Source organism: Heterocephalus glaber, unplaced genomic scaffold, assembly GCF_053883595.1.
Source record: "Heterocephalus glaber isolate CG9 unplaced genomic scaffold, H.glaber_assembly_v1.0 deba00001569, whole genome shotgun sequence".
NCBI classification, from domain to species: Eukaryota; Metazoa; Chordata; class Mammalia; order Rodentia; family Bathyergidae; genus Heterocephalus; species Heterocephalus glaber.
The window spans coordinates 11313553-11335573 of record NW_028258354.1 but is presented as its reverse complement, the minus strand read 5'-3'; the positions used below and the strand labels follow the sequence as shown (position 1 = coordinate 11335573).

General features: G+C 37.3%; 1 protein-coding gene across 1 annotated transcript in view; it reads right to left on the bottom strand.

Annotated features, from left to right (window-relative positions):
• Nucleotides 1-7950: 7950 nt before the first annotated feature.
• Hmga2 (high mobility group AT-hook 2) overlaps nt 7951-22021 on the bottom strand; it is a 130600-nt gene continuing 116529 nt past the window's right edge. Inside the window, exons 4-5 of the mRNA XM_004861103.3 lie at nt 19143-19175; nt 7951-8112 (exon numbers count right to left, since the gene is read on the bottom strand). Of these exons, the coding sequence (XP_004861160.1) occupies nt 8065-8112; nt 19143-19175 (81 nt within the window). The 3' untranslated portion in view covers nt 7951-8064. The remainder of the gene's footprint in view (nt 8113-19142; nt 19176-22021) is intronic.

The following is a 22021-nucleotide window of genomic DNA, read 5'->3' as shown; positions in this document are numbered from 1 at the left end:
GGTGCTCTGTAACACAACAAAAGAATTCCAGTGATAGGGAGTGACAACTTGGGGACTAGGTGTGCTTTATTTCAGTGGTTCCCTGAGGAACTAGCTTTGAAAAATCTAATTTTATCCTGTGAATCTAGGATTGAATATATTAGAGAGTGAATGCAGGAGAAGTTTCATACTGAGTAATATTGGGAAAAGATCCTCTACAGATGAACATTAGTGTAGAGGAAGGAAAGGAGGACTAGAGGGCATATTATGGCTCTGCCATTTCTTAGTTCTATTTCCCTGGGTCAGTCACTTATGTTGTAGGAGCCTCAGTCAACCTGTCTATAAAATAAATATATAGTAATACAAACACAATGTGCTCTATCATCTGTTATGATGCTGAAGATGAAAAGAAAAATTTGTAAAAGTGCTTTGTAAGCAAAAATCGAGGACACAAAAAGAACTGTCAACTGTTTGTTCCAGTCAAGATAGCCTAAATTAAGCTGGTCATATAAAACCAGCATTTGAGGGGCTGAGGCAGGAGGATCACAAGTTTGAGACCAGCCTGGGTTACACAGTGAGACCCTCTCACACACACACAAAAAACAAAATCAAAAACAAAAATCCCTAAATTGTTGTGTGGTAAGAAACAGCAAACACCAAAGTCTCAAGACCTAAAATTGTTTCTTTCCCTTGTAAGTCCAATATTAGGACGACTCTTGGGGCACGTGTCTCCCACTCATGCTAATGGCAAAGCTTGCTCATATTTATCTTACTGCACATGATGTTTATTCAGGGAAATCTGCTGGTTGTTTCATCGTAACAGTGTCCAATTTCACTTCTCAAGGAAGAGCACTTTCAATTTTCTGGGGGACATCACCCATTTTGTGTTTCTAATAAGGCTGGATTCTTCTTGCCTTTCCCTAACTTGCAAAGGTCCCCTGCTGGACCGCTTCTGGGGAGAGACATGGGATCCACAGCTGGCCCTATCAGTACTGTACTCTTTCCCTAGCCGGAGTGGCTGATAAAAATGATCAGTCTGAGAGTCAAGTCGACCCAACAATACTCAACCCCAAGATTTGGTTGGAAATACTGAACTAAACTAAACTAAACAACTAAACAAACCATATTTTCTGTTGTTTGTTAGGCCAAAAGGATGTGCATATGGGACTTGCAGCAGCTGCCTTGCTATCAGGAGAAGAGAGCCTACCTGGGTATGAAGCCAACAGAAAGAAAGCTGAACTATACGTCTGATTCCCAGCCACATTCCTAGGTCCCTAGATCAAGCCATGCCTGAACCTTTCAGTTTATCAGTTACTACATTTTCCTTATTACTTAAGCCACTCTGACCTGGATTTACTGTTACTTGCATTTAAAGGAATCTTTGCTCATACAGTTATTCTTTCTTTTTTTTTTTTTTTTTTTTTTTTTTTTTGAGACAGTCTCGTCTATGTAGTTCAGGTGGCCTTGAACTCACTATTTAACCTGGACTGGCCTCAAACTCGTGATCCTCCTGCTTCAGCCTCCTGAGTGCTGGGATTACAGGCATGTGCCACCACACCCCTCAGTTACTCTTTTTCAATTCTGGAGCTGCTAGCCTGGCTAGGGAGATGAAAGTGTATGGATAGTGGTATGCAGCCCCTTAATCTCATCCCAGGTCTGCCTGGTCATTAGGGAAAATTGAAAACAGTAGAGATTTATCTCCTTGTTTAAATTTCTTTGTTCTTCTAGTATTCACTAAGTATTCAATTATTCCTTGCCCTAAGAACTTAGCATCCTTAGGTTTCCCTTTGGTAACCTAAGGTCCCAAGGGGAGTGCAGAACAGTCTTAAATTGAGTAGACTGGGCAGGGCCTAAAAAATTCTAAAGAGGCTCAAAGGCCGACTGCAGAAGGGCTGTTAGTTTGGCTCCATTAGGTGGGTGCACAACAGCTAGATGCTAGAATCAGAAGGAATAACTGGGATTGAAGGCTACCAGCCAGGCGGGGACTGCCAAAAAGCCCCATACTCCAACAAGGTAATACTTTCAACCAAAGTCAGAAGGCTGGAGCAATCAAGACCAAGGATGAATGGCACTGAAAGTCAGAGGGTGACTCTCACTGCAAGCGAATAAAGCTCGAGAGCATCGGAGACCCAAAGTCTGTCTTTCCAATGGAGGTGATTTGCATTTTGATAATTTTAGGTGTGATTCTTTATTAACTAAGTCTATTGTGATCACAGTATAAATCATAAGGAGAGAGTATGTATATTATTAATGGTTTCTGCACATAGAATGTACAATTAAAATAATGTTTGAAAGTCTGATATCTTTTTGACCATGATGTCTGGATATTCCTGTGCCAGTACCAAATAATGATAGAATCAGTGGAGAAAAAAAGGTTAACTTTTTAAGCTCACTCTGCAGCCAGAAGCAGAATAACAAAGAAGAGCTAACACTTTATGGTGTATTATTATCATTATTATTATTATTATTATTATTATTATTATTATTATTATTTGTGGTACTGGGGATTGAACTTGGGACCTTGTGCTTGCAAGGCAGGCGGCAGAACCACCGATCTAAATCCCTGGCCCCTATAGTGTATTATTTGTACCAAATATTTTTAAGCATTTCCTAAATATGGACTTATTTAATCTGTAAAACAACCATTTTAGGTACATGGTAACATGTCTATCTAAAATGAAAAAAGGCATCTTAGAACAGTGATATGTAACTTGTCCAATGTCCCCGGTTAGTTAATAGCAGAACTGTGACTCAAACCCAGGCAGTCAAAGCCCTAAGCTCATACTCTCATCAGTTTGCATCCTATGGTACTTTGGAATGCTTTGTCTGGTGAAAGAGGACTAAACTGTCTTGAATTTCAAAACGAACTTTTTCCTCATTCATTGCATCACTTGGAGGGTGGCTGCTCCTGTGATGGCAACGTTTCCTTCAGTTCCTCTAAGACCTGGCCAACCTGCCTAGCACAATAGCAAACACCAGTCGATGACACCACTGGGGAACACAGTGGTGTTTCTGAGATCTTGACTATTCCTGGAGAAGTCATGACAGTGTTAAAAGGATCCTCTTTTTCTCCCTCCTTTCTGTTCTTGGGGACAGCAGACTACTACAGTTAGGTCCTCATCTACTATTTTTTTCCATGGTAAGTTTCTTTCAAGATAGGTATCTCATGATCCTCAGAGGTTGCTATTCTGTGTTTCTAAGAATGCATGCTTAGTCCAAGACAAAGGCAGCTACATGATAGGTGAAGTCCCAGGGAGAAAATAGGTAATCAGATGAGAGGAGAAAGGGAGGTGGGACTAATAGGTTTCAGGGGTTAGGCCCAGGGTCAGTAGTGTACAGGGGAGACTTAGGGCCCTATGAAGGCTGGTGTAAGGCTAAGCCTTATCCTGGTGGGAGTGGGGAGGAGGTAGATCACCAAGGTGTTTAAGTAAGGCTCAAAGGCAGAAAACAAGAGCCCAACTCCTGTAAACTAGATACAAAGTCGGGTATTGGCTCACTGATATCAGGCTGTCTCTTATTGGCTGTAACTGGGTCTTTGTATGAGAAGAGAACTGAGGCAGGGCTGGCATAGAATGGGTGGAATCCTGAATGCAAAGGTTCATATCCACAGGTATTTCCCACCTACTTCAGGAAGAGCAGCAGATTGCCAACTTTTACAGATGGTTAAACTCAGACTAGAGGTGTAGATCTCTATTGTTTTATTTATTTATTTTCAGTATTTTTTCCCCTTTTAGGCCAGATCTCCTACATCAGAAGAGTAATTGATCAAGGATGACCTTAAGTAACTCTAGGAATCAGTCTTGTTCAATAATAAGTCATGTGATGTAAATAAATCTTAAAAAGTACACCCATCCTCTCTTCTGTCTTGGGTTTCTTATTCTTCACTTCTCTGAAGTTTCATTACAGTCTGAGTTTGCATCATATGTCCCTGGCTGAAGTGTTACTCATTCTTTAGTTCTTTTTTTATTTCTCCCTGTACTTTTCAGCCCTGCCTCAACTTAACAGAATTGAGTAACCTTAACCCTGTTGAAAAATATATCCCCTCCTTACACTGGCATGTGAAATGCTACACTGACTAAAATTCATTTCTATGCAGCCTCAGGATCTCTCATAGTGACCATAATGTTTTCTGAGAAGGCTCGCAATTTGTTCATGGTCTTGGTAGGGGATTCAGGCGATATCCAATTTTGAGAGTAACTCAGTCAGATTCAATTTACAAAGATCTTTTTTGGATCCAGCTCCCTCACCAGAAATTTTGGTTCTTTGTGGAAAGGCATGGGGTCCCATTTACACTTATTCCTCCAAGCAAGATCCAATGCATATTAAGGGATTCACTGTTATTTGAATGGATTGACTGATTTCTTCTGGAAATGCTCCTCAAATCTGTATCTAAACCGTTAAGATTTCTTTGTGTAACTTTTGTTAAGTGTGCTACTCATTGTGCCAAAGCAGGGCTGTAATAACTCAAAACCTGATTTAGAGACCATTTAGAATCATCTCTAAAATACAGTAAATATTTTATCCTCATCTTAGTACAGGCACATTCTTTCTAAAAGCAAATTTTCCCTCCTAAGACGCTAAATAAAGGAAGAGTTTTAATAAACACGATGGAAGCACAAACTAGAGATTAAAAAAAAACAAACCCTGGATTTATTCATGATCAGCAATTGAAGTGTAATGATCCTGAACTTGGGGGGAATAATTCTGATCCTGCTAATTGTTCTTATAGAATTATAAGACTCTCATTCAGGAGAGACTTTATGGTTTTCATTTCTTACTCTTTACAAACTGTCTGTGTCTCTCCAAATGTTATCTCAAAGATAACTTGTGTGTCAGTTGCTACCCTTACAGACTTTGTAGATGTCTGCCCTAAGAAAAGATTTTGTAGTTTTAAACTTCAGCTTGTTCTTCCTTTACTTTTCTTCTAAGGCTGATTCTGTGGAATTCAATGTCAGACAACTCAAAGTGAGTGTAGGGCAGTTGATTTAAGGGTATGATACTTAAAAGCACATTTCCTGTTGTGTATGCAGAAGTGTGGCCACATACTATGCAAGAGGTGGAATAAAAGGACTTGTGAATGCCTCCCACCTCGACCTATTTTAACCAAACTTATGTTTATTTAATGGAATTGTAACAAAGAGTAGAAATCAAAACACGTGGGGATCACAGAGGCTGTTATGTTTATTGTGCAGAACAGACAGTGATAATCCACTAGAGAAATATTTTCAACAAGCAAGCGAATCAAAGTACAATCATAGACAGCAATTCTACATGAAGAACAAAGAATAAAGTTAGAAGACACTCAAAGGAACAGAGAGAAAATCAACTGCAGTTAAACGTCTTGATACTTTTCTCCTGCAAACATACCTAACTTGCAGAAATGGTAGAAAAGTTAAATGTCCAGTCTTACTTAGCTGGGACCAACAACAGCAAAGAACAGTCCTATAAAATTTATCTCCCACAAAAATAAACTATATATATAAAATTTTATGATGTTCTTACTGTTCCATTGGCCACAGCTTTTTTTTTCAGTATGAAAAATGAGGTATACTGGGACTTAAGAGGTAGTAGTGTGTTTTGATTGTACAACGTACAGGAAGTAAGAAAGTAACTTCATCAGAGATGGAAATTGCTCAGTGCTCGGAGTTTGGCCAACTTGAGCAACTGCTTCAGTTTTATGAGCTGGCCAATGAGGTTTCTAAAAGGCCCATCCAAAGATATGGAATGGGACTTTCATTTTTATGAGCCACTGTTTATTTGCTTATTTAATGCACAGTTAACAGTCATGTTGAGTTTTAATTCTCTCCATAGCTCCTTTGGTGATTCACAACAGTGAGCAACCTGCCAGTCTCAGAGAGGTATGTGGCCTTTGAAATTACCTCCCTGAAGTGGCTGGAAGAGAGATGGTTTTGAGTTTCACTTGGCTTCAGTACTAAAAGTCATACTGACACAAGCCGTCTTGAGAAACTACCTCCTGGCCCAGTGGATAATATCATGTTAAAAAGTCAGCACACTCACTAGGAGAGAAAGGCATAAAATACTCTACATAAGAAGTGTTCAAAATAAATCTGGTTGAGACATATTACAAAAATCACATTTGTGTAAATACATGAAAATATCTGTCAAGCATTTTATTATATTCAACTAATCTTTAAAAACACATATTTTGATTGCATTAGGCAAAAGCTGAGCTTCTTGCATCTCACCTACAAAGCTTCAAGTTTCTTTGAAGGTTGGCTTCATTTTATTTACTTATTTTTGCAAAAATATGTAAAAATGTGTTCCTTTCTATCAAATGCTTTACAAAAATAGTTTTGATTAGGGATAGCTGCAGTTTGAGCCATTTCAAACATGGGAGGGAAAAACGCTGCAAATAACAAGTTCATTCTTTTTGAAGTCTGGAGGTAGGTCTTTGCAAGTCAATTAGTCTGTTTCCCTAAACAATTCATTGAGGTACAGATTTAGAGGGTAATTAAGCATTACAATCAAATTGTGTGTGTGTGGCATGTAGTGCGAGTAAGGAAATTATCCTTAGAACCTAGAAGCGACTGGTTAAAAAATTCTTCAAGTTAATGTAGAAATCTAGCAGAGAAGCTGAAACAAGTATTTGTAAAATTTTAATTAAAAAAATCATAGAAAAATACATAGCCATGCTGAAACAGAATAAAGAGATTGTTTCTTTAACTGTAATGAACTGTACAAAAAGAATTGCAGGTGATTGGAATCACCTACCCAGTAAGTTATTTTTCTTGCATTGCTTGTGTATAGCAGCACGTAATAAGTACGAGATTGTAAATTCATTGTAACATTCAGAGGTAGTATTGAATAGTGGGAATATTGCATCTCTGGCTAAAAGTGCAGTTTGAATGAAGAGATGGTGAACGGAAACTAAAGTAAAGCACCTTGGTCAACCATCTTATGTCAAAATGTATTACTTGAAGTAACATATAGGTTTAATTTGAGGTAAGTGGTATTTAGGTCTTTCACTGAAACTGATACACAATGGGGGGGGAGGGGGGAGGAAGGAAGGAGGGAAGGAGGGAGGGAGGGAAGGAGGGAGTGAAAGAGAGAGACTGCTTTTTAAATTGTCATTTAACTATAGCAAAGGAATTTAGATTTTGCTTCTCCCCACCTCATCATTCAGGTGAGTTTATCATGCATTATTCTGCTGTACCTTTTCACTAAATTACAAAGAGGATCATTTACTTGTCTAGCTTCTTTAAATGCTTTGAGGCTGACAAGTATTTATTGCTAAAGGGCATTTGGCTCTGTAGGAAGTAGATTTTCTGAAAATGAAGTATTGTCCTGAAAAACAAAGAGTGCTGTGAGTAAATTTATTACTCCTGCTGATATGTGTGATATCCATAGATATAGGAGTCGGCAACATTTATTTGCTTCCCTTTTTGAAAAATGAATGCAACCTTTTCTGGTTTGCTAACTGAATGAAAGGATACATCAGCATTTCGTCTCACTTAGAAATAAAAAATAGTTAAAAATCATCAAGTGTCTACGAGATTATACAAAGGAGAGAATAGTATCTAGTCCTTATCTTTGGTGTTCTAAACAGAGGGTTGACTACTGCGAGCCGGGGTGGGGGTGGTGTCTGAGGCCCACGCGGTGTCACACACCGCTCTGTTCGCTTTTCCTATATGAATGCCCCGCGTCACCGGTCACCGGCGTGGCGCGTTTCTTGTTAAATGCAGTGCAGTGATTGACTAATCCCAACTCAGAGTCTTTCTCACCCACCCAACTCTTGCTTATCAGACCAACAAACTATTAGTAGGTTAAGGAAAAAAAACAGTCATTAAAAGTTGCATTGTTAAACTGTGTCCCCTGTGTTTACAGCAGTTTTTCACTAAACCTGGGACTGTGAAGGGATTACAAAGAAAGTGATTAATACAGTCCTTTTTAAGGTTATGTGATGTCGCCCCGCCCCGCCCCCGCCCCTCGCCCGCCCCACCCTCCCTGCCCCGCGGAAAGTGGAAAGACCATGGCCATAGAGAGCAAGTTAAGTGGTCACTGCAGTGTCTTCTCCCTTCGAAAGATCCAACTGCTGCTGAGGTAGAAATCCAACGTGGGGCCCCCCTAATCCTCCTCGGCGGATTCTTGTGAGGATGTCTCTTCAGTCTCCTCCTGAAACACACAAAGGACACGTGGGTCATAAGAGGACCTTAGGCTGCGCTTAGGAGCGCAGAGGTGACCTGTTCCACAGCAAATTAAGCTTGCTTCAGAAGAGGGCCACCGCATCTAGCCAGCCCTCATTCCCAGGGCTTCTTCCACCGTAATTGAGGAATCAAGGTGTTTTTTGTTTGTTTGTTTTCCCTCATTGGCCACTGTTGACTTTAAGCCTGACATCCCAGAGGCTGGTCAGCAAATTCAATTGTTTGCAGTCTAGAGATTGTCAGGCCAGTGTAATTCTACTGGCCAGTAGAGTAGAAAAGAAATGGATAATTTTTTCCTGATAGCATGCCAGTCATCAGTTTTAAAATCTGGCTCACAAGTACAAAAAAAGTTAAGGGGATCTTTTCTTGAGGAATAAACCCATTCTCCAGATATTGGTCATAATGGCTAATATTCTTAGGGTGCTTACTAGATGCTTTTAGGTACTAAAGACCAAAAAGGCACAGATAAAAGATTGGGCCCAGGGTTACAGCTCAAGTAGGCCCAGGTTTGGGCCAGGTCAGGACGGTGTGAGAATCCAAGTGTGACTACTAAGCCCTGTGCAGGAGTAGGCAGAGAGGACCAGTTAATTTGGAGAAAGAGCCCGGAGAATGAATTGCAGAGTTCCTTTCCAAAGCCATTTCCTCGTTCTTGTATTTATTAAAGCACATTCTGAGACAATGGCCAAAGTTTGGCATAACTGTTCAATCCCAATACTAAATCCATCCAATTCAGCCAAATATTTAATGGTGGGCTAGCCAAGCAGAGAAAATCTAATATATATGTTTTTGCAGGGCCTCCTCTTCATATAAACCTAACTCCTCCTTCTCTTTTCCTTTTTCTGATTCCTTATGGCTCTGGAATTTGCTGGGGTTTCGGCAAGCCAGCCTGAGCTGCAAAGTTCTCTTTCCTTTTGCTTATTTAACAAATGTGCTATACCTTTCAGGACATGGGTGGTAAAGCGGAGACAATAAACATTTCTGATAAAAGTGTCGTTAGTGAGAGGATGATTTTTATCAAATGCTGCACACTGTCTCCTAAGATGGCATGTGAAAAAGATCTGGGAGAAGAGATAAACATTTACTCCTCCAGCAAACTGAGCCCCTTTAAGAATGGCCAGCTTAAAACAGCTTATAACAGCCTTCATACTTTAATAGATTTGATTTTCCACATGGCTTCATTTTGTCTGGGTGGCTAACTGACACAATTTATACCTCTCTTCCTTTCCCAGGTCACTACAGTACGCCATTCAGTAAAGCAGGCCTTAGAGCTTGTCTGCATTATATGAGCAAACTTCCATTCATTAGTGTCTGAAACACTTCGGCTGTGAAGGGGCTCCTAAATGCTACCATGTGTGACGCTTTAACGTAAAAGCAGCAAATGGGAGGGAAACGGCCCCCATGAATGGGCACTCACATGAATGTGCACACACACATGCACATGCTCACACAAACACGAGCCTGGGCTTTAATCACAGGCCACAGCTTACTGCAAACCTTTTGCAAAGGTTTCAAACATTCTCTTTCCCCCAAAGACCAAGAGAGCTGTAAATCCTGGGAATAAACACACATACAAATGAATGGATTACAGCTTAAAAAATATAACCACAGCAGCATCAAGTCATGAGATTTCACACTGGTTTTGTTTAGTCTGCTTTGGGTTTTGTGGGAAATGTGGAAAGTATGAAACTACCTCCCCTTTCCTCCCAGCCCCCAAATGCGGACTTCACATATTTAAGCAGCAGGTTTATACCTCTTGACGAGGCAATAGGCCATGACCTTGAGATTCTCTGGGGAGTCCTGGTCACAAAGGAGGATGTAGCATGATCAAAGCCATGGACAGACGAAAGAGAGACAAGCCAAGGATCAGCTGCCCTATGACCTTATCTTTTTACTTAATATTTAAATTCCAGAAAGTCACTAAGCTATTCGGCAGATATACTCCTTGTCTGCTCCCAAAGGACTCATTTCTCATTATGACATGAGGTGTGGACTTACGTTCCTGCTCTGAGACAGACCACAGCAGAGAAGCTGGTAGGTATATTTTATTCTGCTTCCTCACAGTTAACAAATTAATAGAACCCAGTCAAGCTGGAAAACCTCCTGGACCAACCTGTGATTATTCTAAGTGCTTGATTTTCCTCTACTATCTGAAAACCAATGTACTTTGAAATCTGGGCGGAAATAGAATTTTCAGGCCATGAACTTACAAAGACCTTGTACTAGATGGAATGTGATCAGCTTTTCAAAACGTTCCCAGACACTTTGCCTGATTTGAGCTCCTGAAACTCCTGATAGTCAAACCTCTTAGACACAACTCGGAACACTGTCCTCGTATTGTTTTCTTTACTTAACAGTTCTTGACACAACATGGGAAGCTGTTTTATTTATGTATTCCTCTGGCCTTGAAATTCTTCTGCTAGTATCTATCAATTAGTAGTGGGAATATGACTAGGAGGTCAGGGTGGGAAGCCTCACTCCATTCAACTTTTGGTGGCAAGGTGGGCTTTCATATGGTCACCACTATGATTTTCTCAAATGTCAAGTTTGAGGACAGTTCTCTCTTCTTGGCATAGCCTTCCCTGGGAAGGAAGGCATAATTGCAAGCAGATAGTGCTGCTTCTCTCCTTTGCAAACCTCAGGTTTCACTTCTCCAAGGACCTTGTCTTTTGTCACATGTATGGCAATGAAAAATCCTCTCTATTGGGAACAGGGTGAAGTTGGAAAACCCCCTCAGCTGTCCTACATGTCACAGTCTGGCTAGACTTCACACAGGATGCTTCTGCAGTGTCAATAGTGGACAGAAACAAGGGATATGGGGAATAAGCAGGTGACTTTGATATCTGAAAAGAATCTTATTTCCCCACCAGACTAGTTGGTAGGGAACATTTAGCTTCCATCCTTTGATCCTCTTTAGTAACTCAGAAGACATGGCTGTGTATTACAGACAATAGCTTGGACTCCAGCTGTTTTTTTTAAAGAACTGCTTTACATATGCAACATTCTGCCAAAAGACTTTTGAGTGCAAGTAGCTCTTCAATGGTGGCCTTGAAGTATAAGGAGACTGAAATATTGTGGCCATGAGTTGCACACATCTAATTAGGAGCTGGTTGATAAGACTTGGAAAGCCAAATGGTAGCTCTCTGTTCAAGAAGGTTTACCTTCAGGAATGTCACAATAAACGAACTTTGCAGAGTGGAAGTACACAGTGACATTTTTATGAGCACCAGCCACTAAAACCTCTAAACACTGAGCAGCTCCAAGCCATTCATGCAGCTACTTTACCAAGACAACTGAAGCTGTACCACACTAGGGGTGAAACCTATGTGATTTTTTGGCAGAAAACTGATGAGATGGGGAAAGGTAATGGGCAGAATTGGAGAGCTATATTTTTATTTATAATTCTTGGAAAATTGACCTTATCTTGTTTTAGTTTTCCTTTTGTTTGTGAAGAAAGAGATTTAATAAATGTAACGCCTTCATTGCTTTGGCTAAGCTTGAAAAAAATCTCCACTAAAGCCCAGAAATACTGTTTGCACATATTGCCATTCTTTCAAGTTGGTTCAGCACAGTGGATGTGGTATGAATCTTTGGGTACACTTCAGCTAAAAGATTAAAAAAGGAGAAAGACGGCAGCCTCGTATCCATCCTTAATTCCTTGGGCTTGAGGGAATCTTAAAATGTCTTGAGTTTCATCATGGGTCTTACCACACAGGCATGGTGGAGTGTACAATGGAAGGAAGTTCAATATTTAAGACTAAGAGCTGAAGCTCTGGGTTTAATTTTAAAATGCAGACTAAACAGAGGGTTTGTAGTGGAAAAGAGGCCAGTAAATTCTAAATGGAACCAGGAAGTGGAAATGCTCTCCCTGCAAACATTAAGGGTTTTGTCACCATGATGCTCTTCTTTGTGTGTGTGTGTGTGTGTAAGGAATGCAAGATCCCCGAAGTTCATGTCAGTTTTAGTACATCCTTGTGTTTTTTTAATTGCAAAGGATTCTGCAACTTTTTTATCATATGATGCTGCAGGCTAGAAATACATTTTGTAATTTAAACTATCTTGCCAATAAACCTACAAATACCTGGTAATTAAGAAATGACTTCATTTTGGTTATCTTAATATGTCCAGATTTTTAGGTCTTAGAAGGACATGCTTACAAGTTTATTGCATTAGTGAGTATCTCAAATCAGTCCTGTCAGAACAGAAATAAAGGGCTCCTCTTTCCAGCAGGAGTGACCAGAAACCAATCTTTCAAGTTCCATCTGCAGCTAAGAGACCCACAGGACTTTAAAGCCAAGATTTTCTATATTTCTGTCCCATATTTTAATTTAAAATGGATTGGGGCTGTTTAACTTCATGGAAAGTGATTATTTCCTCCAACTAGGAAAACTTTATAGCAGATTTAAAAAACATGTTGAATGGAACATATATAAACCATATAATCTGGCAAGTACAAGGGATTTTGATGGAAATGCTAGCGGGGAAATATGTTTTACAAAAGGAGACTTGAGAATTTGGGATATTTGCAGCATTTATACTAATCTTTTCTTCCTTTTAGCTATATGTACAGGCTACAGGGCTCCTTTGCTTATGTTGCCATCCACTTACTAAAGTTGCTTTTAAGGCCTTAGAGGGGCATGTTTCATATAAAGAAGGTGGATCTCAGATGTCACTAACCACAGGTGCCAACTGTGGCACCAAGGGGTTATATAACCAGTACCTTATTCCCACCCTGTCAGACCAGTAATGGTAATGTCCATCTAGCTTCACTGCAGGGTTGTGTGAGAAAGTATATACCAATCACATAGGAAAGCTTTAAAAATGAGTAAAAATTCCCTAAGACTAGTGTGAAATAGTGATTATTCATTTTAATTACCCATTCTGTGTTTACTTCTTTACCTGTGGTTTAATAATAGAGTCTTGAGAATGGGGTAAAAACCAATTTTTCCCAAAGAAAGTAAAATTTAGATTCAAAGATGCACTTCTATTAGTCATATACTTTCAGCAGAGTTCTATCATGGCTCAGACTATGAGAAGCATTTTCCCTTCATTTTTATGTGTATAAAATTTTGCTTAGCTGCTCTATTTGTTGTCAAGCAATAGGATGTTTCTAGATTTTAATCTTAACTGTGCCAATGTCTTTCATTATGCTGAATTAATTTTGAATAAGATTATGAAAATATCAGTAATCACAGTAAGTCAACAAATAATTTTTCAGTGGACATTTGAGTGACCAGCAAAGGTTTCCTGGATGTAAAAGGAGTGGCTTAGACAAAGCAGCATATTTCAATTGAATTATGAAGGATTTTCTTCGAAAGCCCAGGTTTTAAGGTCAGTTATTATTTTTTTCCATATTAATTTGGATCAGTAAATTTGGCTATTAAGAAGAAAGATTAGACATTGAATAAATAATTGATTTTAACTCAGGTCACTCAAAATGCAGAGGGAAAGCCTTCTGGAATATGAATAGGAAAAGCCCACAAACAGTGCCATTTCATGTGTAGCCTTAATGAACAGACTTCTACACAATTCCACCACATCAAACTCCGGTAGCAAATCTGATAGGTCCAGAAGCACTAAAGTTTGTCTTTTGGAGTTTTATATATTGCCCCAAGTTGAGTGATATTCTTTTTGTTCTGTTAGAAATTGTATTATCCTTTCAAGATAGTCTCTGCCAAAAAACGGCTGACTTCATCTTGCCAACATTCCTTTATTAAAGTGTAAGCTAAGCTAATTACTTCATCTGTTTAGGGTTAATAATCACTTTGCTATACTTCCTCTGCCCTTCAACTTCCCTGTAGTACTATGTCCTCGAGCTACTTTATTCAGAATAAAATGTTGGTTGCTGCTTTGCTCTCTCCTTTTCCCTTGACCTTTGCAATGCCAGAGGTCAGAGGTTAAATAAAAAAGTATTTCCTATACAACAAAACAGTGCCACTCAAGGAAGCCTCTGATAGGGTTCTTCATGTTTTGCCAGTTGGTACCAAACATTTGCTGGCCCACAAAAGGTTTTACCAGCTTGAAAGAACATAAGTAGGAAAATAAATAAATCAGTCCTCATATGACTTAGGTGGTATAAATCACTATGGTCCTCGAGTGAGTAGACGAGTACTGTTCGCAAGTCTGATTTATTATGAACTATTTACTGCACTGGCCAAGGTACTATGTAAAAGATGAGTGTCAGAATGAGAATGCTCTCTCCTCTCTCTCCTTCCTTCCTTCTTCGTGTGTCTGGACTAAAAGTCCCCAGTAAAAATGCCTTCTTTGAGAACAAGATGCTGACTGCAATTCATCAACTTGCTCTTCCAAAATGATACCTCTCATTTTGCTCCAAACAATGTTTAGGTTGTCTGAAATATAAACATCCTTAAAACTGCCCTTGAAGTCTCTGTAAAAACATTCAACATTTTTTTAAAAGGGGGGAGGAATCCCAAGATAACCAAGGCTTACTGAGATTTCTTTGCCTTGGTACCACCCACAGAAGATGTTACAGGTAAAATCTCCACTTTGAAACAGAAAGCTTTGTTTCCAATTTTTTAAAAACTGAAAAATTTCCAATTCTCTCACTGAGGAATTGAAAACAACAGGTTTATACCTGCCCTGATTGCCAGAAGTATAGCTTGCCAGTGCTGTACAACAATGAGAAAAGTAGACGGAAACCATGAAGAACAGTTAGGATTTTAAAAACTCGTTTGCCCTTTGGGTAAAGCTGTGGTAAGTAAAAGTGTCTGAATTATGTATCTTAGTTTAAAGCCTTAAAATGGAACATCAAGAAACAAGTCATGCGATAAGCTATCAAAACCTTTTTAGAAGTTCTAGATAGAGATTTATTTTTATCAAAATAAAAACTTGAGAAGCAGAGTTCCCTCTATCAATAATAATAATCTGACACTTTAAAGGTATTTCTTTTATTTATTTTTTTTAAAGAAAAACCTACCCCTAATTCCTACTAAAGTTTGGAACAGAAACCATATGATTGAGAACTCAGACACTTCAAATTGCCGAAGAACTAGCTAATTTCTATTTATTTATATGATTTCTACTTAGTTGACTTCTATTTATTGTTTATCACTTTAAAGAAAATAATGTAGAATTCATTCTTTCACTGATTTTGGAATTTAAAAAAAAATTAATGTGAATTTTGTGGATTTTTTCTCTTTGGACATTTAAGGGATGATTACTCTTCCCGTTAGGATTATAGTGCACATTTGAAGTTTGCATTTTCCAAACACAAATTTCCATAGTAGTGCTTCTCTTGCATGTTTATTCCTCTCTAGACACATGTACTTATATACACAAACACAAATATATATATATGTAGATGGTGAGATTTATCATAATTCTGAATCTGTCTCCTCAGACAGAGCATTCCTACTGTGAATACTAGTTTTTAAAAAGTGGCGTTCTTGAAGCTGTGAGGATTCAGAATTTCATGGCATAAGTACACTTTACCATAGTCTTTGTAATTCCATATGCTTGTGACATACATATAAGGAAGGTGATTCTGACTGTGTTAGTCCTAACAATAGGATTTAGTAATTAACATACAACGTTCCTTAGTTGATGAAAAAATTCTTATTTTAAAAACATGCAAGGAAAATACAAGGTATTGCTTCTCGGCCTTTTGGCTAAGATCAAGTGAAAATACAAGGTAATAAAGGCAGAAATTTTGAAATAATCAGAATTTTAAAATGCTTGAGACTATCAATCCTGGGAGATGAAAAATTTAGCCACTTCAAATAAGAACATAATAAAACTGACCACGAAATTTATATAATTATTAATCTCTCATAATGTTTTTGCGAATTATAGAAGAGGTATTATTATTATCCAATTAGAACAAAGACAGATTAATTAGCCCAGTGACGAGGCCAGAATAAAAAAAGCCCAGGTCTCTTTACATACACACTGTTGAGACATTTTTTTGTATATAAAATATTTACGTATGTTAAAATCTTCATCACCTAGAAACCAAATCAGAATGTAGCCCCTCAAAGTGCTTTCGATGAAGAAAGGATGTAAGCCTGAGTTAATCCAGATTGCCACATGGAAAAGCCATCTGGGAGGGTATTTTGAAAAAAACAGATGGAAAAGGAAGAGATTCTTTTGAATGTAGTGTAAAATTTACATTATCCTTCATGAACTTCCATGTAGTTCCCATGTTTATATAATTTATCACTGTGTCCTTAGACAATATAAATTAGGTAGTCCAATGAGCTCATGTTCTTCTTTAAAATTCTAAGTCTCAGCTCTTCTCCTTTAAAGGATAAATTTGAAGCAGGGTTTGTAAAACACCCAGACTGATCAGTGAGGGTCTACCTAATGCACTTGTGGCTCCTTTGAGATTCCTGATTCTCTTGGGAAAAAAACTCATGATTTCTTTTATACTACATCTCGGTGTATTAAAACCTAATTTGCAATCAGTTCCAGACAAATCAATGATCTCTCCCTGGGATGTATCTGTTTCTGCCTATCTTTGCATATGCTATTCATTTCACCTATAACATTTTCTTTTCTTTAAGGTTCCATTTTTCCCCTTCTACAGCTAAACAACAACAAAATCAAACAAAATGATAAAGTTCCAATCTTCAAAAACCACCCCCTCAAAAACCCGTGACATTCTACTCATTCATCTCTATCTCCTCTGTGGCCCATATCCATCTGACATTTTGTGGTCATTTGCTCAACGAATGTTTGAACATCTTTTCATGTGTTTTCACTGAATACTGTATCTTTCATCCCTGGCTGCACATTAGGATCATGTAGAGAGTTCATAGAAAACACTTATGGTTGGGTCTCCAGAGCAAATAAACAGAACTTATGAAGGGTAGTGCTTGTGGTATGTAGGTAAATGTTTACCAACTTTTCTCTAGGATAAAAAAAAGTCCAGACTTGCAACATTTGTTAATTTCCATGGTGTAAATACTCTCAGTACAGTGGATTTCAAACTGCGTACTTGACATCACTGACCACAGAATTTGGAAGAGATGCTCACAGTTGGCTCACAATGGCAGGCTCCAGCACACCACTAAGGAGGACCCAGGAATTTTATATATGTGTATACATAATCTCCAGGCAATTTTAATATGCAGCCAGTATAAAAAGCTCCAAATTAGATTACATATTTCTCTGATGCACGACTTTGTTGTTCAACTCACCTTTCCTATAACACCAAAAGTAGAGACTAAATCAACATTGTTCACAAACCATGGGAAGTTATTAGTGTATTACAGTTCACGTCCCTGGAGCAACAGTGAAAATGCTGCAGAGTACCTTTGACGCAAATGCTCAGCACTGTCAATTCACTGTCTCTTGATTTTCTTACTTATAATGGATGACAGTCTAAATATACAACAGCACCTCATTTTACACTTAATTCTTTCCACAGTTCTGGTCGCAAACCAAATTGGATGAGAACTGAGTCAAGTTCAATGGTTAGGTTAATATTGATCTTATGTTAAAATTTGATTCAATTCTTGTCCAATTCATTTTTTGACCAGAAACGTGGAAAGAATTAAGTTCATAAACAGAGGTACCACTGTATTTGAGATCTCCTACTGGAAATATCAAGTTTTTGTTTGTGTTTTGTTTTTTTAAAATATTGCTTGCAAATACTCAAACACTGAATATTTTTAGTTCCACCCTCCCTCTCACTCTTGGCTTCTAGGTTTTTGGAGCAGCAGTGAGAGAGATTTTTGTTTTGCGTAGTAACCCTGCTTTTATTCCAGTTAAACTACATGTGCAATGTGGTGGCGCATTCCTGTAATATACCGGCACTCTGGAGGCTAAGGCAGTAGGACCATGGTGAGTTTGAGGCCAGCCTGGGCTACAGAGTGAGTTCAAGGCCAGCTGAAACTACTGTCTCAAGAAAAACAAACAAACAAACAAAACCAAACAAACCCTAAAGTACACGTGCAATTATTTGAATTCATTTCCCCTAGATCCTTACATGTGTTTAAAAGTTTCAAGTTTCTTCCAAGCAGCGTCTTTAAAAAATATGAGATAGATAAGACTGCCCAATGGTCTTTTCCAGGCAACATGACACTGTTCTAAGAGAACAGGATGCAAGGTACATTTTTAAAGATCTCTAGGGGAAAAGATTCTACGAATATTTTAAATTACATGACAGAAATCTATAAGGAACTTGATAACTTATGACACTGCTTAATAATTTACTTTATTAGGCTCTACGTAATACTGCCTAGAGCTATTTAAGGTATCTATTTAAATCCAGAAGGGAAGAGAACAGCAGGACATTTCTTACACTTTAATAATTCACATTCTTGGCAATCATTATTAATTTACTCTTCAGTTTTACTTTTTTCCAAGATACATTTCCTCAATAAATATGAATTTTATGCTTCTATGTATAGACTATAGCTAGGACAAGGAACTCCATGAATATGGGACAAAGAAAGTAAAGCTGGTTTCTAATTTTAATACTGCCAAAGATTTCAGAGACTATGATTTAGCCATTTAAGCAAGGCCTGAGAGTTCATTAATCTGTAAAATTAGTATAATTTAATGTCCTAGTTTCCCAACCTTGTTGGGAGTGTTTTAGGATCAGCAAATGTTACAGAGTCAACAATACAGACTAATTCAAGGAGCAGATGTTTCTGGTCACAAATCAAGAAATAATTTACAATTAATAACTCCTGTATAAGTCAAAGAAATATAGACAGTCAAATGGAAAGTATAGAATTTGATATTTAAGAATTGGTTAAACACATGATAAAACTAAATACTTACATGTGAGTCACTGAAATAAGTTTTCATTCTTAAAGTATTTACATTTGCTTTTACATAGAAGATCTAGATTTTGTGTTTTAAAACACAATTTCAGACTACATATTCTTAACCTTGAAGGATACAATACATTTTAAGAATAAACAAATCTGGAAAAATACTAATTAAATGTTTAATTTGGGAAGCTTTATTAAGTACATATTTTACTTTACTTTTTATAATAATTGGAAAGGAAAAATCATAATGACTGTCTTTTACCTGAGCAGGCTTCTTCTGAACGACTTGTTGTGGCTAAGGAGGAAACAACAACAACAAAAAAGAAATGTTATATTTTAACAGGAAATATATACAAAGAAAAACATTAAGTATAGTTATTTTAAATGTAAATGATTGCAAAGCAAAGAAGAACATTTGAAGTTCAAATGGTTTATCTACAGTTAAAGGGTTTATTTATGATCTTTGTTAAGAAAATATAATGGAGGCTATCTCAATTAAAACAAGGCCCAATTTAAGCCTGGTATATATACTAACTACATCAAAATAAGCATACTATTCAAACACTTCTTTGTGGTTTCTTTGGGTTTTTTTGGTACCAGGGATCAAACTCGGGTCCTTGTGCTTGTGTAGCAGGCAGCGAAACCACTGAGCTAAATCCCTGGCCCTTCAAACACTTTTTTAAAGTCTACATATCACAAACTTTGAGAAAGTCTAATCTGTTTCTTTTTTTGAAAAAAAGCTTTACTGAGATAAAAATCTATATATTATATAATTAACTCACTTAAAGAATAGCAAAGTTTTTTGTGTGTTCAGAGGGTAGTTGTATAAACATAACCACAATTTTAGAACATTTTCATCTCCCCAAAGAGCAACCTTATGTCAATTAATGTCATTCTTCATTCTTTTCTATCTCCCAGACACTCTTCCATGTCAAACTGACAATTAGTCTACTTTCTGCTCTATAAATTTGCTCATTCTGGACACTTCAGGTAAGAAGAATCATACAAAATGTTATTTTTTGTGTCTAGCTTCTTTCACTGACATATTTTTAGAGTTACTTATGCATCAGTATTCATTCCTCTTTTATGCCACATAGCATTCCATTGTATAGATGTATTATACATTAAGTATCCATTCATCAGCTGATGGATATTTGATTTATTTCCAACTTTTGACTCTTAAGAATAATACCACTGTAAGCATTCATATGTAAGTTTTATTATGGACATATTTTCATTTCTCTTGGATAACCAAGGAGTAGAATTTCTGGGTTTTATGTCAATTCTTTTTTTCCCTCAACTTTCGAGTAGTTGCCAAATGGTTTTTCAAAGCAGCTACACTGTTTTACAGTCCAACCAGCAATATACGATAGTTCCAATTTCTCTACATTTGTGCCAACACTTGTTATTGTATCTTTTTTGTCACAGACACCCAACTGGGTGTGAAGTTGAATGTTAGTGTTTAGATTTAAGCTTCCCTCACAACCAATGGCATTAAGCAATTTTTCATGTTAGCCATTTGTATACCATCTGTGGAGAAATGTTTATTCAAATCCTTTGCTGATTTTAAAAAATGAATTATTCATCTTTTAAATATGGGGTCATAAGAGTTCTTTTTATGCCTGGATACAATCCTTTACCAGATATATGACTTGAAAATATCTTCTCCTATTCTGTGAATTCACTTACTTTCTTTACAGTATCATTTGAAGAATATTTTATCCTATCTTTGTATGTATGGACCAAAACTCTCCTCTTGAGTGAAACATCAGAGGGAAATTTTTCTTACAGCCTAAATTAATTTTCTAATACAACAGTAGAAAACATTTGTTATTTTTTGGTATTGTAAAATATGGATTTGAAGCCCTAGTTTTATGATGTATTATTTCCAGTTCACACTCTCATGCTTGAATATAAACTTACTTATTCCATCTACACATCACTGAGACTTGTGAATACAACTGAACTGGAGAGTAACATACTTTCATAGTACGAATTAAAGAAACAAAATTAATACAGTTCTCCAAGTAAGAGAATTAGGGTAAATTCACTATATCAAAAGTACCAATTTTCCTTCCTCTCAGAATTTCTGTGGTGGTGTGCTGTTTTGGTGCTGGCATATTAAAAATGTTGTATAAAAATTATCAGAGTTTTGTTTTTCCCTACTTTTACTTGGCCCAAACTCGCTCTGCAGAGCCTGTTCCTTTTCCTATTTTTAATAAAACTTTTCTACTGTTGGAAAAAATTATCAGAAATTTTAGGATGGACAAAATAAAAATAAATGGCAAGGTATTTTTCTGCTCACTGAAAAAATCTGTTCTCCCGATGACTTTAAAGGACAATACAGATGACATCACTATCAAGATGATGTCTCAAATCAAACCAAGGACAACTAGGACTTCTTGCCCCCTACGACTCAAAAGTGTATCCTGACAGAGTGTTTATTTCCAAAGGGTCATTTGTAAGAACCAACCACTCTGCTTTCTCTTCTTTTGTCCTGCTGATGACACCTGTACATGTTTCCTTCCAAACTGTTTTATTTATTTTTTTCAGGTTTTTTTATTAGTGCATGTTTACAGTACATAATCATTACATTTACCATGGGGAATTGGTACATGGTGGGTTTTTTTTGGTTTTTTCCCCCATTAAGTTTATTGATACATTTTTGGTATAAAATAGTTACATTCATCATTGGGATCTTGTACCATTACATGAGTTTCTTGGTTCTTTTTTCTTTTATACATGATGTCCTTTGTATCCTAGGTAGTTCTTTGCCTACCCTGAATTCATAAACATTTTCCCTTATAATTTCTTCTTAAAGTTTTATACTTTTAGGCTTTCATATTTAGGTTCATAGATCCCTTCAAGTTATTTTCATGTATGGAAATAAAGGGTTGAGGTTAATTTTTTATATATGGATACCAGGTGTTCTAGTGCCGTTTGCTGAAAACACTGTCTCTTCCTCGGCTCTTGAATTGAGTTTATATTCTATAAAATGCTAATGTTAAATAATCTTTCAAAACTCAGTGGACCATATATGTGTGGTTCTATTTCTAGATTCTTTTTTATTCAAATGATCTATATGTCTTTCCTTACACCAACACTGCCTTGATTACTGTAGCTTTAGAAGAAGTCTTAAAA